General features: G+C 37.7%; 1 protein-coding gene across 1 annotated transcript in view; it reads left to right on the forward strand.

Annotated features, from left to right (window-relative positions):
- The first annotated feature begins 1,786 nt into the window (after positions 1 to 1,786).
- The window catches only part of IMPG1 (interphotoreceptor matrix proteoglycan 1), a 127,036-nt gene continuing 111,447 nt past the window's right edge, over positions 1,787 to 17,375 (forward strand). The window contains exon 1 of the mRNA XM_044236289.1: positions 1,787 to 1,853. Coding sequence (XP_044092224.1) covers positions 1,787 to 1,853 — 67 coding nt within the window. The remainder of the gene's footprint in view (positions 1,854 to 17,375) is intronic.

Below are 17,375 nucleotides of genomic sequence, written 5' to 3' on the forward strand. Positions count from 1 at the left end.
AGATGGAGGCCACTTTTAAACATGTAAGATCTCTAATACTGTGAACTTGCAGTAAAAAACTGGAGCATATGCTGGCCTAAAACAAGGGATTAGGTTAAGAAAGAAGGCAGCAGAGAATCCGGAGAACTCAGGACCCAACACAAGAGAGGTAAAAGCCATTCCCAACCTGACTGTGAAGGAGGATCCCAGATGACTACTGTGAGCAAGAAAAGAAACAGTAAAGACTGGTGGGGGTTAGTAGGAGCAGGTCCTGGGAAAGACATGCTGTTTGAAGTGTTTAACCATAAGAAGAGGAAATTTACACATCTAGGATAACAATTGGGGATAATTTATTGTTTTGTATTTAAAAATCTAAGGGGAAAAGTGTGAGACAATTGCAAAAAGCATCATGGGGGCAACAATTAAAGTATATGTTCTGAAACCAGACTCTGGGTTCATATACTGGCTCTGCCAGGTACACCTTAGCTTCCTCAAATATAAAACAGATCCTAATAATAATATACCCCCCATAACATTGTATTAAGGAATATATGGGTAAACTATGGAAATGTCTAAGAGCAGTGGTCTACCACAATGTAAGAGCTCGGTACATGTTAGTAATTACAGAATACACCATGGCTCAGCTGTATGTAACATGTATACTGTCACAGAAATATAACTTGAAAATTCAATAAGTGGAAAGTACAATAATACTGAGGTGGGTAGAAGGATGATTACGTGTTTAGGGAGAGTGGGGAATGATCTATTATTTGATAATGCCTGAAAGTGGAAACAAAAAAAAATAGTAATAGAAGCAGCATACTAGGTTAGAGGTACAAAGGAAAATACTAGAGTCAGCTTAGAAACTTAAAATTGGTTTCCCTTGAATGGAGGAATAGCACCATTACTTTTTACAAACTAACTTCTTTTTTTTTTTTTAAGATTTTATTTATTTATTTGACAGAGAGAAATTACAAGTAGACAGAGAGGCAGGCAGAGAGAGAGAGAGGGAAGCAGGCTCCCTGCTGAGCAGAGAGCCCGATGCCAGACTCGATCCCAGGACTCTGAGATCATGACCTGAGCCGAAGGCAGCAGCTTAACCACTGAGCCACCCAGGCACCCTACAAACTAACTTCTTAAACACTATCTATGAAAAACAGATTTGAGAAATTAAAATCAAACTTGAACCAAAAAAGTTATCTGCATGTAATGCCAGAAAGAAAGCTATTTACAAAGCAGTGCATTTCTGAGAATGGAAACAGCATTGCTGTCTCAGGAGACCAATATAGTGAAAAACTACATACACTTCAGGGATAGCAGTTAAGCTCTTTCAATGGGTGTTCCTTGAGCATGTCATTTTGGAAAACATTTGACCCTAAACTGTCAGCTTTCTTCTGCATTTGGCAGGACTTCCCCCTGGCTCTCTATGTCACTGTAACAGGTGAATAACTAAGAAAAAAGCATTTCTTCTGCCTGTGGACACTTGTTTATAATGGCATTCAGGGTCCTGGAGCTAGGCTGACAGATGCTTCTCCAGAAGGTTAATGAGATAAAGGTTCCTCCAGCTGGCCCTTAAGCAGAGATTATTCCTGAGGGGAAGATAAGCAGATTATTCCAGAAACAGACACTGCTTCCTGTTCTTCATAAATTAGCACCCTTATAAAGGTAAACCAAAAAGGTTATTCTCACTCAGTTGGCATCAATATTTAATTATTTTTCCTATTTCTGTCATTTTATTTATTTTTTTTTATGAAATTTGGGACTGTTCTGTGATTGTTACCAGAATTACCAATGCACAAAAGCCAGAATGTATTTGGAAACTAGAAGGGCTATTTTTCTGCTTTGGATTCTTCTCCAAGTTCAAGGAACCAAAGGTAAGTTATTTAAATATTTATTTTTAAATTTTGCTTATCTATAAAATGTATTTGCAAAAGTGAGCATTCGAAAAGAACGAAGTCAACACTGTGCCTCAGAGGGATATGGTAGCCCTGAATTATATTGATTAATTGATTGAATGATTGTCAGAAATGATTTTCACTCAATTGAATATTTATTTGCTGTATAATTTAAGTGCAATTTGTGTTAACAAAATAGAGGTAAATAAACCATTTTTGCTTTTATAAGACATTGAATACAAATTCATATTACTAATATCAATAACAATAGTAGATCCATGAAACCATTCCATTTATCTCTTAAAATTGACAAATAAAATTTTTAAATTGAAACATATTTTTTTGAAACTAGTGTTTTAAGCTATGATCAGACAAAAAATGTATTTCTTACTTTTTCACAGTTAAATCATGAGTTGATTTTCCTTAAAAAATAGCTAATGAGCTTTGTCTTCAGAATTCATGATAGTGACAAACTCAAAATTTATATCCATAAAAGAATGAGGCAGTGAATGTTCTTATGAAAAATCTTCAAATAAATTTAAAATTAAAGCAAGCAACTAAACAGTCATATTGAAGAAAAATAATGTAGTTTTTTAAAACCTGTTGAAAAAGCATCACTTTCTTTTTGGTTTTTTTTTAAAAATAATAAACCCTGTCATTATAACATATTCAGGCTTTTTAAGACATTTGAAATCAATGTTTGGTTCTTACATAAGGATGACATAGCCTCAGAAAATCAACATTTTAATTGAAGTATTAGATTGAAAATGTCCAGAGTAAATAAAACAAAGATTTGTTGCATTTTAAGAACCAAAATAACTGATCCCACCAGTTATTAACTTTTTAGTGGTTGCATTTAGAGGCTGCATTAATTTTCTAGAAAAGATTATATAAAAATTCCTTTTATGTTTTTCAACATATAAGTGATAGTGGGCAAAACAAAAGTTTACTTACCTTTCCTTTCAATGTCAATTATATATAAATGTTTACATTTATGAAAACATTTTAACTAGAAACAGAGCATGGATTCCCATGTATTTTGAGCTTAATCTGCTGAGCAAGCATACTGTCTATTTTATATACTTGACTAGGTAATTCAGCTTTGGGTTTGTTGTTGTTGTTGTTGTTTAAATAATTGTGTTAAATTATTTAACTGTTTTTGCTATTTTTGTACATTGTATATCAAACATTACAATTACAAATAGCACAATCACTTACAGAAAGTATTTAGCTCACCAAAAAGCATAATTTATTATATGCCAATTTCTACGAAACAAAGTAGGATTAACTGTGTAATAAAACATCTTAGGGACTCATTAGGGACTTTTTATTCTACAAGAATCTGAGATCTGCAAACTTCTGTTAATCTCCAATTACTGAGGTCTACATTAATTAGAATTTACGTACTAGAGCTAGACTGGTTTTCCGTTTGTGTCTAATTAACCATCGTGAGTATATTTACATAAAAAATGATTTGGGGAGTGAGAAGAGTTCAGTTTAATATAACTAGCTGTTAAGCATAACAACTGGGTGTACAAATTCAAAAGTTTCTTTTTTAAAAATTATAGATTACTTAAAAAATCAAAAAAGTTTTGAAAAAAGCTGCACTTCCACTCAAATACAGTCTACGTAGCACCTTCATACGTTTTCTCAGTCTTCCTTCTATGTACAGTTACTTAATTTTTACAGGATTGCAGTTCTACAGCACAATTTTATATCAGGGTTTTTACACTTCTGTTACATTAGATGAGTGTTCTACATTGCAACCTAATTTTGACAAGTATCATTTTTTGGCTGTATAATGTTCCTTTCAGTTGATATGTCATGATTTGCTTTACATAATACGGAACAAAAGAGAAATCGTTTTTCCTAATTATACTGTTATTATGAATAACATTGCAATTAATATCCTTAGCTATAGCCTCTCTTAGTATTTAAGATTCTTCTCATAAGTTCACTAAAGTAAAATTATTGGGACAAAGCAGCATAAACAGTTTTATGGTGTATGATTCATATTTGCCAATTTGCTTCTCAAAAGTTTTCCTATGCCTTAAGGTGACTTTTCCCGATTCAATTCCACAGTTTTTACCAGCTACCCAATACTTCACTAGACTCAGAATATTAAGAGACTTTAAGACATGCCAATACTTTCAAAGTTTTCCTTTAAGCTTTTCAATTCTAAATGTAGTTTTTCCATTGATACGTAAAGCGAAACACTTTTGGCTGCAAAACATTTATTAAATAAAACTGTTTACACAACAGGACAGTTTGATAATTTCGAAGAACAGTCACTTACCAAGGCTGCTCTCAGATTCATAGTGGGGATGCTAGTTGCATCTGATATGCACAGTACTGCTTTATGCTTTTACCCTTTCATTTCACATAAATAATTTCATCTAATTGCTTATGACATCACAATGTGTGGAGAAAGAGGAGAGAAAAAAGTCTACCCTTGGCAAGTCCTAAAATGGAAATAGTGTTTATCAGAGTATGTGCCTTTTGCATTACAGTTGGTTGTATACTAAATGAAACCTTTAACTAAGTTAAAGTTACCAAGGTATGGTAGTTATTTTTATAGCTATGAAGTGTCAGAAAAATTTGCATTTGAAGACACTCTACTTCTTGCTAAGCCTTTACTACTGGGATATGTTCGCATTTCATAAAATTACCCAGGAAGATATTTTCCCTCGCTGTGGCTCCATTAACAGAAAACATGGATTCATTTTTAGGTCCGAGATGGCTGCCCAATGACAGTCACATTAACTTTGCAGCTCCTATACTTTGTTCATCTCTGATATAGTCTCAGGACAGTGTAATTCAAAAGGTTCAAGGCGGACTTTCTGCTCAGTTATATCTGAGAAGATGGCCTTATCATCAAAGCTGTGTGAATTGAAGACACTTTGTGTTCAGCCTTGCAGACTCTGGCAGCACACCTGAAGCCATTTGTTAGATTTAAAACTTACTTTAAAAATAAAAAGCAGGGGCGCCTGGGTGGCTCAGTGGGTTAAGCCACTGCCTTCGGCTCAGGTCATGGTCTCAGGGTCCTGGGATCGAGTCCCGCATCGGGCTCTCTGCTCCGCAGGGAGCCTGCTTCCTTCTCTCTCTCTCTCTGCCTGCCTCTATGCCTACTTGTGATCTCTCTCTGTCAAATAAATAAATAAAATCTTTGAAAATAAAAATAAATAAAAAGCAAATTCTGCCTTGTGGCCCCTCTATACCTTTATCAATGCTCACACTAAAGGACGATTACATGTGTGAACTAATTAGGCAGCACTGACAAGACCTGCTGCTTTCTTGACCATTTATATCAATCATGAGTGGGCAGCCTCCTTAAATATCCACTGTGTTTGCATGCTAATCGTCTCTGGAAATTCAGATCCTATATACCTTTGTTACCACAGTCATGTTCACAGCAGATTTTATGCTGTTTTAAAATAATCTATCTAAGGCAACAAAGGTTTGGGTTTTCTTCCCCCCACAATGGTTTCTAGGCTTATATTCTAATTCAGCATATATGTGGTAATGACCACAGTAGAAGTTCTGACATCGTTGCTATATTGTGCAGTATCTGCCTCCAGGGTGCCTGAGGTCTCCATTCACACTGCTGCCTCTTACTTTAGGGTGTGAAAGACACTTCTGCAGTCGTGGGAGGGAATCAGTTATACCAATCTTTGGAATACCACAGAGCAGCTTGTTGAAAGGAAGGAAAGTCTCTGACCACCATGTGAGTTTCAGCCTTCCAAAGTGGACAGTTTTTAGCAACCATTGGGTCTGAGCTCACTGAGAGTAAGAGACAGTGTCACTGGCATTTCAACGGCACAAATCAGAAGCACCAAGTCTGATGGAACCATTTTAATAAGGAAAGAAGGTGCTGTGGACCAAGGCAACCGGTGCCAAAGCTTATCCTACAATGAGTCGATATGGTTGACTGGCATAGCCATGGTAATGGGAATTCATATATGGAAATGCCATTGTCAAGTGTGAACTACAGCATGCATCGCTATAATTCTTTATTGAGAATGTACTCTCTCTGCTGCACTCCCCTCTGGCCACAGTGAATGTGGGAAGAATAAGAAGGAGCTACAGAACGTTACAAATGCTTCTAAGTATATTGTTGTATTCAGGAGATAAATATTCTCCCATCGACAGTCATTCTTCAGGAAACAATGTCTTTTTAAAAAGATTTTATTTATTTATTTGAGAGAGAGGAACAAGAAAGAGCAGTGGGTGGGGGGGTAGGAGGGGTGGAGCAGAGGAAGAAGCAGACTCCCCGCTGAGCAGGGAGCTTGATGCACCCAGTCTGAGGACGCAGGGATCATGATCTGAGCCAAAGGCAGCCCCTTAACCAACTGAGCCACCCAGGTCCCCGGAAACAATGTCTTTCCATGTGCCTTTGTAAAGTCATCTTAATTCATCCCAACTTGTTTTTCTTCATTCAGCCATCTTTAGTCCCCTCACTCACTGCAACAAGCATCTATTTTCATAATTGCTCTCCTAGGAGAAAGATTAAAGGAAACTACACCAAAAGAAATTTTGTGGAGAAAATTCAGGACCTTGAAACTAATGAAAACTTTCCACTTCAGAAATACTTTAACTTCATATAGAAATAACATATGTAGGGCTAATTTGTCTGTCTTAAGATTCCTGCTTCATTTATGAAGAAACAAAAGTTACATTTAATTAAGCCCAACTCTGAAACCCAAGGGCACTATTACCAACCATTTTAGTCAGTTCAGACCTGATCAAAACACTTTGTACGTAGGTATCATATTAACAGTCCTTTAGTTTAAATATCTTTTTTTTTTATAAAAGCTCAAGCACATTTTAATTAATCTTCTCAAGATTTCAGTGGCTGGTAGACAATCTGCTCATTTCTGTTCAGGAGCCCAGGGCAGAGAATAATACTATGTAACACTCCTAAAGTCATTCAGTATGAGAAGATTAGAACCAAAACTGGGATTTGAGCTGTATCCAGTCCTGTCTTATACCTGCTTAGTCTATTAATCAGTCCAGTATCATATGATGAGTGAAATTAATATGGATTTTACTATTAATTCATAAGCCAACTTTCCTCTTCTAACACCAGGTGATTGCTGGTTCTGTGCCATTTCTGTTGCATGACTGCATGACTGACCACAGGAGAGATCATGGGCCATATCCTCTACCCTAACAATGAAGGCATAATTTTAGGAGTTTTGTTACTCATTAAGAAAAAAGTGTGGCATTTTGAACTCCTTAACAAAATAGAGTCATTTATTCATGGTATCCTTTTAAATGCCCACCATTAAAATCTAAGTTTAGCACTAAGTGACTTATTTATGATTATGTATTTAAAAGCAGAACTTGGCCTAATGGATGTGATGTGACACATTCAGAAAGTCTCTTCTGAAACCAAAGTTACTTCCCCATCAAAACTCTGAAATTTAACCTCCAGATTTACAATATTTTCAAACTCTAGAGATCAACAATTCTGAAATATCCCTTTCTAATAATTTCTCTTTCTTCCTTTTATGGAATCTGAGTTTTAGTCTCATCAAAACATCCCAGTCCCTCAGCTTCTTCCAGTTCCTCCACTTGTGTAGCCCATCTAGGCTTCCGGGTCCTACTCATTAATCCTAGGTGCTGGAGGCCACTCCTTAGCTTTCCTCAACACTCATCTTGACAGTACAATAAAAACCTCACTCCTTGACCTTCTGCCCTATTTGCGTGGTTAATCTCACTCTGGGTAAATTTAGCTTTCACTTTGTCCACTCTCATTTCTGAGCTGCCAGGTGTTTTAGAGAATCCAAAATAAAGTGCTTATATGAAACAAATTCATGCACCATAACCCTAGTCGGGCCCTCCAAACCAGTCCACAGCTCTACTCATCTCTGAGTCCAGTTTCCAAACCTCTCTCTCTCCTCAAGCCAGCAGCCTGATTCTCCCTCATTCACATAATGGCACAGTCAAGAGGAAGGCTTTAAGGCTTTCACAGGACTGCATTCAACACAGAACGCAGTTGTACAGATCAGCTCTGTGACTAGTTAAGTGACCTTAGCAAATTGCTCAATCTCGTACGTATCTCCAATTTGTGGTTTCATATCTATAAAATCGGAATAATAGTATCAGTGTCTCACCGATATAGTGTGATAAAGATAAGTGAAGGAATGTTTATGAAGCTCTTTGTGAGGCATCTACTATAAAATTGCTCAATAAATGCTGGATACCAGAGGACTGTGATGACTTACTCCTACATACCGAAAAGACTGAAGTCATCTGACATCTCCTTTTTTCTACTTCAAACTTTCAGTCTATATCCAAACTCTTCCCACGTTCTGTTGTTTCAAAGAGAATAAAAATATTTCATATTTTTGCTAATGTTATTTCTATCTACCTATGACTTTAACTCCATTTACAACGAATTTGCCTGCAGCTTTACTCTGCCAGTCTCCTTTCCATTGGTTTCATTTTCCCAGCCTAAAGAATTTAATGCAACATTTCTCAACATTGGTAAAAACAGCAGTGCTGGGGCTCCAGCTTTGAAGATTCCGATTTAATTTGTCTGGGTGGGACCCAAGCTGAATAATTGTTAAAGCTAGCCAGGCAATTTGTAGCCAGGTTGGAGAAGCATGATTTATTGCCCTTCTGGAAAGATGTGATATACGGTTCATTATATTATGAGCCACCAGGGAGTTTGTTTTAATCTTCCTTTCTTTGGTAAATATTTTATCATAAATATGTTTGTAGTTTGGAGGAGTGGCCTCATTATTTAATAGGGCTTATAGAGTGGTTTGGGTAATCATTCCCTCCACTATGTTGTTTCATTTTTTTTTTTAACCATTCTACAAAATTAGGGCAGGAGCACCTAGGTGGCTCAGTCACTGGGCATCTGTCTTTGGCTCAGATCATGATCCCAGGGTCCTGGGTTCGAGCCCCATTGAGCCCCCGCATCAGGCTCCCTCCTCTGCGGGAAGCCTGTTCTCCCTCTCCCAGTCCCCCTGCTTGTGTGCCCTTTCTCTCTGTGTCTCTCCTTCTGTCAAATAAATAATTTTTAAAAAAAAAATTAGGGCATAGATAGGTTACAGGAATATGTATTTTTTTTAAAGCTACACGGAGCATTCTAATGCACACTGTTAAACATCAATTAAATGCAGGCCCATGTCCATTTGTTCTCAGTCATATCATCAGCATCCACCCTCTTTCTGGCACGATCCACTATGCTTCTGTCCATTTCAGGCTATCATCCTCTATCTCTAAAGTTGGGAATTTTGGTATCGTATAAGAACCTCCTCTTTATTTCCAAATTGTCACAGATCCTATCAAATGGTATGCTGATAAATGTTTAGCAACAATTTCTTCTCCACAGAGTTTGTCTGTGTCCATACTGTCAACGCTCCTACCAAGGCTGATTTCCAACTACCAACATGACAGCGTCTAACGTGACCGTCCACACTTGGCTTTTAGGTGCCCGGAGCCCCTGCGAGCTTGCCTCGTTCAGCACACCCCCTCATTAACAAATTCCGCACAGTGTTTCTTTAATCCAGCATTGGCCTCTTCATCCTCATTGGCCAGGACAATGGATAACTGTTTCCTCTCTCAGGTTCTGACCTTTGACTTCTCTATTTCCTAAACCCATGAAACCTACCTAGTCAAGTCAGTGACAAATCCTGTGAATACCTACCTTAGAACTGTCTCCTGTTTCTTGAGCTTGAACTAGCTTTGTTACTCATTGTTTACCACATTCACTGCTTGGTGTGGAAACAGTAAAGAACAGAACTTCCAAAGCCCCCTTCATGCCTCCAGAATCAAGTCCAATAATTTCACTTGAGGGTCCTTATGATCTGGCCTCCACCTTCCTTTCCAGCTGCACTCTTAGGGACTGCTTGAGTTCTGCCAGGCTAGATGCATTGCTTCTGTAGATCTCCTTACTTGGGAAATGTACATCAAGAGTATACAAAACATATCTGTGATATTTAGAGAATAATAATAAAATGCTCATATCCCAGATTAAATAATAAACCATTGATGGTATCTTAGAAGTTCCCGGTTAGCTCTGCCAGGGTCTCTGCCCCTTTCTTTGCTCTGTGCCAAAGGTAGCCACGGTCATGAATTTTGTGTTAATCACATCATTGCCTGTCATTAGTGTTTCTAGGTATAGGTGTATTTATCTAAATAATACGATTTGGTTTTGTTCGTGATTTTTATATAAATAACATCATTCTGTATGTGTTCTCTCCTAAGACAGTTCTCTGGCTCAACAGTATGTTTTTAAGATTCATCCACATTGTTGCATTTAGCAGACCTGAGACAAAATTTTCTTGTTACTCTTCCTTCCAGAGTGCTTTTTCGGGGTGGGAGCCTGGATGGAAATGGAAAAGAATTGATAAGAGATCTCAAAAGTGTGCCTCAGGGCGCCTGGGTGGCTCAGTTGGTTAAGCGACTGCCTTCAGCTCAGGTCATGATCCCGGAGTCCCAGGATCAAGTCCCTCATCGGGCTCTCTGCTTGGCAAGGAGTCTGCTTCTTCCTCTGACCTTCTTTCTCCTCTCTCATGCTCTCTCTCTGTCTCTCTGTCAAATAAATACATAAAATCTTTAAAAAAAAAAAAAAGTGTGCCCCAAAGAAGATTAACTTCTCTGCAGTTTCCTGAACCCTATATATGTGCACATCTATGGGCTGTTGGGGGTCCTGGTGCTTCTCATACCTCAGCAGCAACAGAAAACTCTGGGGCAGGAGGAAAAAAGTGGCATGAAACAACTATGAAACAATAGCCAAGAGCTGTAGGCTATGTCTCCTGCAGTGCTTCAGAACTTATGAAAAGCTAAAAGCTGGTCTGAGAAAGTGGTAAAGCTAAGAGGGTTTGAGATGGTACGGGAGAGGCATCTGAGACACACTATTGTCTTGTAGGGATGCACCACCTACAGCCGTTATTCTGTGCGTGGACTTTGCTGTTTTATACTCCTCTGTGTGTCTGCTGGTGCACACAGCAGGCAGAGTCTCTCCAGAGTCTAGGACTCTCATTCTCTCTCTCTCTCTCTTTTTTTTTTTTTTCAAGATTTTATTGATTTATTTGACAGAGAAAGAGAGTGAGAACAAGCAGGGGGAGCAGCAGCAGAGGGAGAAGGAAAACCATGGAGCTCAATCCCAGGACCACCTGAGCTGAAGGCAGACGCTTAACCTACTGAGCCACCCAGGTGCCCCTCTCTGTCTCTGTTCTAAGTAGGAGAGTGATTGTGGTGTTGTGAGGTATGCATGCTTTCAATTTTACCAGGGGACACCAAACTGTTTTCCTAAATGTTTGTGCCATTTTCAGTGAGAATTTTGTTCCAAATCCTCAAACACACTTCGTATTGGTAATTGCCTGACTGTATAGGGGTGGTGGGGGGGGCGGTGGGAGAGAAATCATAGTGAAATCGTATCTCATTGTTGTTTTATTTTGTATTTCCTTCCATAGTAATGAGTTTCAGTATCTTTTCATATATTTTTTCCTTTTCTAGAAAATGTTTAAAGAATTTTACGCATTTTTTCTTTGGCATATATGTCTTTTCTTACTGATTTAGAGCAGTTCTTTAAAAGTAAAAATTAGGGGGGTGCCTGGGTGGCTCAGTGGTTAAGCGTCTGCCTTCAGCTCAGGTCATGATCCCAGAGTCCTGGGATCGAGCCCCCCATCTCGGGCCCTCTGCATGGTGGGGAGCCTGCTTCCCCTTCTCTCTCTGCCTGCATCTCTGCCTACTTGTGATCTCTGTCAAATAAATAAAAATCTTTTAAATAAATAAACAAAAGTGAATATTAGTCCATCTGTAGTTATGTACCCTTCAGAAACCTTTTTCCAGTCTGTAGCCTGTCTTGTTACTTTCTTAATGGTAACCTCTGATGAGCTGACATTCTTTTTTTTTTTTTTGACATTCTTTATTTTAACATAGTTGCATTTATCATCCTTCAACTTCATCCTTTAACTTCATTTTCTGTCCTACTTAAAACCTTCCCTAGCTTAAAGCCATGAAAATATTCTTCTCTATTGTCTTATGCAAGTTGTAAAGTTTTACTTTTCATACTTAAGCCACTAAAATTGATTGTGCATGTGTGTGTGGGGAGGGTGTGTACAGGAAGTAGGAAGACATTGTCTTTTTTTTAATGTGGATAATTAATTGTTTTAGCATCATTTACTGAGTAGTTTCTGCTTTCCTCTCTGCTGTGTGATGTCCCTCCTTTCATGAACATAGTTTTTGTCCATTTTATTATCCCTGAGCCAATACCACATTGATTTAATTATCACAAACTTATATTATGATATAACCATGTTTCTCTGGCTTTGTTCACTTTCTATAGGAGTGTCTAAGCTATTCTTGACCCCCCCATTCTTCCATAAGATTCTAAAATTAGCTCACCAAGTTCTACAAAACACTTACTAAACACAATTGAAATGGTGTTGATTCTGTAGATCAATATGGGGAGAATTGATACCTTTGTAATGTTAAGGCTTCCTATCCAAGAGCATGGAATATCTCTCCTTTTATTACTACCTTACAATAAAGTTGCATGATTACTTTATTAAAGGGCTTACATATATTGGATTTATCCCTAGCTACTTTATATTAATTGTGATCATGTTAATGGAATTCTTATTACTTTTTCTATGTAAAAAATGATTGGTTTTATATCCCTTAGCTTTGCTGAGCAATCTTAATTCTGAAAATTCACTAGCAGTTCTTTGGAGTTAAGAATTTTTTAACATAATTAAAAATTTTTTAATCATGAAAAAAGAAAATTTGAGTTTTTCTTTATGGGTCTTTGTATCTTTTATTTTTTTATATTTCACTATCCTTGATGCTATCTAGTACATTAAAGACAAATGATGATTGCACATATCCTTACCTTATTATTGATCTTAAAAGGAATTCTTTTGTGCCTTAAACTTGTTTATCATTGATATAAATATTTCTAATATGTGGCATTAGTTCTCTGATATAACAGTTTTTTTATAAGGATTTTTTTTTTTAGTTTCCAAATATATGGAGATTTTTCAGTTGTTTTTTTACAACTGATTTTTAGTTTACTTCTCTGTTGTCCAAGAACATAATGCACCTGCATTATAGTTCAATATATAGCCAATATTTGCATAAGTTCTCCCTGTGCTTGAAAAAAGGATATTTTATATTATAAATATAACATGTTTTATAATACTTAATATTTTTATTTTGTACTGTTCTATACATGTCTATTAGGTCAAATTTAACTATATTTTCAATCTTCTATATTCTTACTGAGTTTATATGCTTTTTTTATCTATTGCCGAAGAAAGATCCTTAAAATTCACCTGCTATTATTGTTGATTTCATTAACTTTCGTTATTAGTCTGTCAACTTTTACTTTATATACTTTGAAGTTATAATATTAAGTACAAAAAATCTTGACTTGTTACCTCTTTCTGATGACTTTTTTTTTATTTTTCTTAAGATTTTCTTATTTATTAGTTTGACAGACAGATCACAAATAGGCAGAAAGGCAGGCGGGGGAGGGGGCAGTTGGGGGGGAAAGCAGGCTCCCTGCTGAGCAGAGAGCTGGATGCAGGACTCAATCCCAGGACCTTGGGATCATGACCTGAGCTGAAGGCAGAGGCTTTAACCCACTGAGCCACCCAGGCTCCCTTTCTGATGACTTTTAAACTTCTATCATTTAAACTTCTTCTTTCTAATACCTTCTGGCAAATAAGAAACTTGGTCCACTGGTGCGCTGAAACTGACTCATACTAACTTGCAGGAGCGAGTTGTGCACATCTCTTCACAAGTTAGTATTTGGTAATGTCACACTGGTGGCTTGAAATCAGCCATGAGGGAATATTGACACATGGAAATTAGCAAATGCCACAAATCAAGCCTTCTCATCCACCCCCAAGAGCTGTTTATTAAACATTTACCCGCACAGCTCTGACTTCATTTGATATTGATATTGCTACACCAACTTTCCTTTGGTTGGTGTTTGCAAATTATAACTTTTTCTATCCTTTTAATTTCCACTTCTCTTCCTATTTAGATATGTCTCCAAAAACAGCATATAGTGAATTTTTTTTCAATGCAGTATAACAATCTCTATCTTTTAACAGAAACATTTTGTCCATTTGCATTTAATGTGTTCCAAATGTTACATGGAATATACTTAAACTAAAAAAATTATTAGCTGTTCATCTGAAATTCAAATTTGCCTGGATGTCTTGTATTTTATTTGGTAAGTCAGGTGATTCTATTCCTATCCTGTTCCTAGCCTTAAGCCTCAGAATACAAGGGTACCAGATCATAGCAACAGTTAACAATGTGCCAGGCTGGGGCACCTGGGTGGCTCAGTGGGTTAAAGCCTCTGCTTTCAGCTCAGGTCATGATCCCAGGGTCCTGGGATTGATCCCCACATTGGGCTCTCTGCTCAGCAGGGAGCTTGCTTCCCCCTCTCTCTCTGCCTGCCTCTATGCCTACTTGTGATCTCTTTCTCTGTCAAATAAATAAATAAATAAATAAAGCAATGTGCCAGGCCTTCTGTAAAACTCTTGACATTTTGTCATTTAGTCTTCAAAACAAAACAAAACCATAGCATGCAAGTATTAATCCAAAACTATGGTATTGGAATTATTATCATACCCTTTATAGGTTAGAAATCTGACACATGTAGAGGTTATTGCCCAAGTTCAGCAAGTGTCTCAAAAAGGCAGGACTCTCTTACTATAACTTTAGCCCCACAGGTATTCAAAATGAAGTTTACTTTGCTACTCTACATGAATTGTGATGGGTCTTTGTGCATCAAAAAGCTAACAGGCAGAGATTTACAACTATTTCTGTTTAATCTGCCCCAACTCTGTTCTTCTTGAGTAGTTAAAATGTTTTTTGTTTATGGAAATATATGCACCAGTGCTATACATACAATTCTCTCTACTCAGAATTCCCACATACTCCAATATCAGACTTACATGAAAGCACTAAAAATGATGAATATTGTCTTTCATGGTTTGCAGTATCAGAATCACAAGCAGCAATAAGAATTAGAATATAGAGATGCTGAGATAAATTACAGCTAATTCTAATATGAGTTCTGTAGGCATCATATGTTCCAACTATATAGCACCCGTGGAATCACAGGGAGAGAGATACTCCATGGTCCAGCATCCCGGCACAGCTGGAACCAGAAGGAAAGTGGGTATTTGGCACATGTCATTTAATGTGTCCCATAAACAAATCCACATTCTTACTTTCTTTTTTCCTGAATTTTGGAGAATTTTTTTTCTGTAGGCTCTTGGTAGTTCTCTGTGAATTCCTATCACTTGTCTTCTTCATCCACTTCTAAGCAGATCATGAACTCATCATGGACTGTCTCTGGCTTATGAATTACCTGGTACTGTTCAAGCATAACCATTTGTTTTCCATGCCACCGAACATTTGTGTCAAGCTACGCTCAAAAAATGCTCTAAACTATAATGTCCCATACATTTCTGAGGTACAATTGTAACTGGTTAACCACATATCAGATTTACTGGTAATATTCCATTTGGATTCTCTTATCCATAACCTGGGTGTTTATTTAAACTCTGGAAGGATTCTGAAACCTATGGAGATGGTGTCAAAAAAGTATCCATGATGTATTAAAAACTGGGAAGCAGAAGAAAGGAAAAAAATTAATAGGATTTAAGTTAATGTAAGGATGAGAAGATTAAAAGCAACTTAAGGGAGTTGGCCCCACTTGTACAAGGAGAAGGAAGTTGCCTACCCAGAATGATTTGAGGGGTACTAAAGATCCAGTTGCTAGAGAAAACACTGCTGGCTTCCTTTTTAGCTCCTCAAAATAAGCCCCAGGTAGGCTGGCGAACAACTTGAACATAACTGTTCTCACCTCAGTTTCACATCCTGTTTACCTGACCTCGGCACTCAACCAGCTCCACTCACCAGTTTTTCAAAGTAATATACTTTACAGTTAACTGCAGCTTTTATAGAAATATCCTACTTTTCAAACTTTCAAGACTGGCTTACTTGGGGGAGAAAGGATTTTGCTAATTTTGCTTATGTACTCACGTGAAATTAATTTATAATCCTTAACATTTTAAACTTTCCTGCTTAAATTCTCAAGCAAATTTAGCACTCCGTGCAGAGGCAATGTGTTGATCCTGTAGTTTCCCACAATCTGTGTGACCCCATACAATGTACCTTGAGAACACTTGAGAGTCAAGGGCATTCCTGTGGTTCTGGAATTACAGCAGGAACAATGCCCTGGAACCGGCAGTGGCTGTGCATGGACCTCAGCCAGCGCCCATTATGAAGCGATGCCATGTGTTAGATGAAAGCAGCAGTGGAGATCTTCGCACTACCCTATGCCAAGTACTTCCATTGGGTTTCTCTCCTCTCCCAGAGAGGCCAGTCATCTTTGACTCTCCTCCCCTTCTCCATATGCCCTCCTCTCTCTCCCCATGAAGGGATGGAGGAATTAGCACACATTTCTGTTCCAAATATAGTTGAGGACATGGCCCTGCTGGACCCCTGCCCCTACACTCCACCTATTTGGAGGTCACCTCCTCTGGACACAAAAGAGACACCCCCTTTCTCTTGCTTACTTCTGTCCTGTTCCTGCCCACTCACCAAGCTGCATGTGCCCTCAACAAGAAATGCAATTTTGTACCTCAACGAATTTCTCGGATGAGGTCAGTACCTCACCTATAAGATTAGGGGATTTTTTGGTTTTTGTTTTTTGTTTTTTCAATGCAATGAGGTAGAGAAGGAGCTCAATACTTAAGGTATAGAAAGAAAGACTAGAAAATAGGAATTAGGGTGTGTGGGTGGCTCAGTCATTAAGTGTCTACCTTTGGCTCAGGTCATGATCTCAGGGTCCTGGGGTTGAGTCCCGTGTTGGGCTCCCTGCTCAGCAGGGAGTCTGCTTCTCTGTCTCCCATGCCCCTACCCCCCCCTGCTGGTGCTATCCCCCCCAAAAAAAATAAATACATAAAATATTTTAAAAATTAAAAAAAGAAAATAGGAATTAGCAGCCTTTATTTCCTTTATTTCTTATTCTTTATTTCTTATTTATTTCTTATAATGGTTTTCCAAGGTGCTGACCCTTTTTGTTCTGACATACGAAATATAATGGCTAAACCTGATTTTGCAATGAGGAAAAAGATAATGCAACTGCTCTAATTCTTTGAGACAAGGGACCACTGATTATCATTCTCATAGAGTGTGATGTTGCTGAACAAATGTGTTTTGAAGCTAAGGAAGGCTGTGATGGCATCCTAGTTTCAAAAGCTTCAGAGAGAGATACCCATGCATCGTTGACAGTCAATCGATCTGTATGCTGACTATTCAAAGAGTTTATTCACTTCATATTTCATTAAGGAAAATCACTGGACATTTCCTTAATTTCTATGATTATCTTCTCTATCATTTATTCCAACATGTTTTTACTAGGAGGGAGTGGTATTATAGAAATTTAATGGGAACACATGTAGGAAGAAAGGTGGGAAAACAAGATGTAGAAGCTCCTGTGTTTCTCACCTG

This window comes from Neovison vison, chromosome 1 (genome assembly GCF_020171115.1).
Source record: "Neovison vison isolate M4711 chromosome 1, ASM_NN_V1, whole genome shotgun sequence".
NCBI classification, from domain to species: Eukaryota; Metazoa; Chordata; class Mammalia; order Carnivora; family Mustelidae; genus Neogale; species Neogale vison.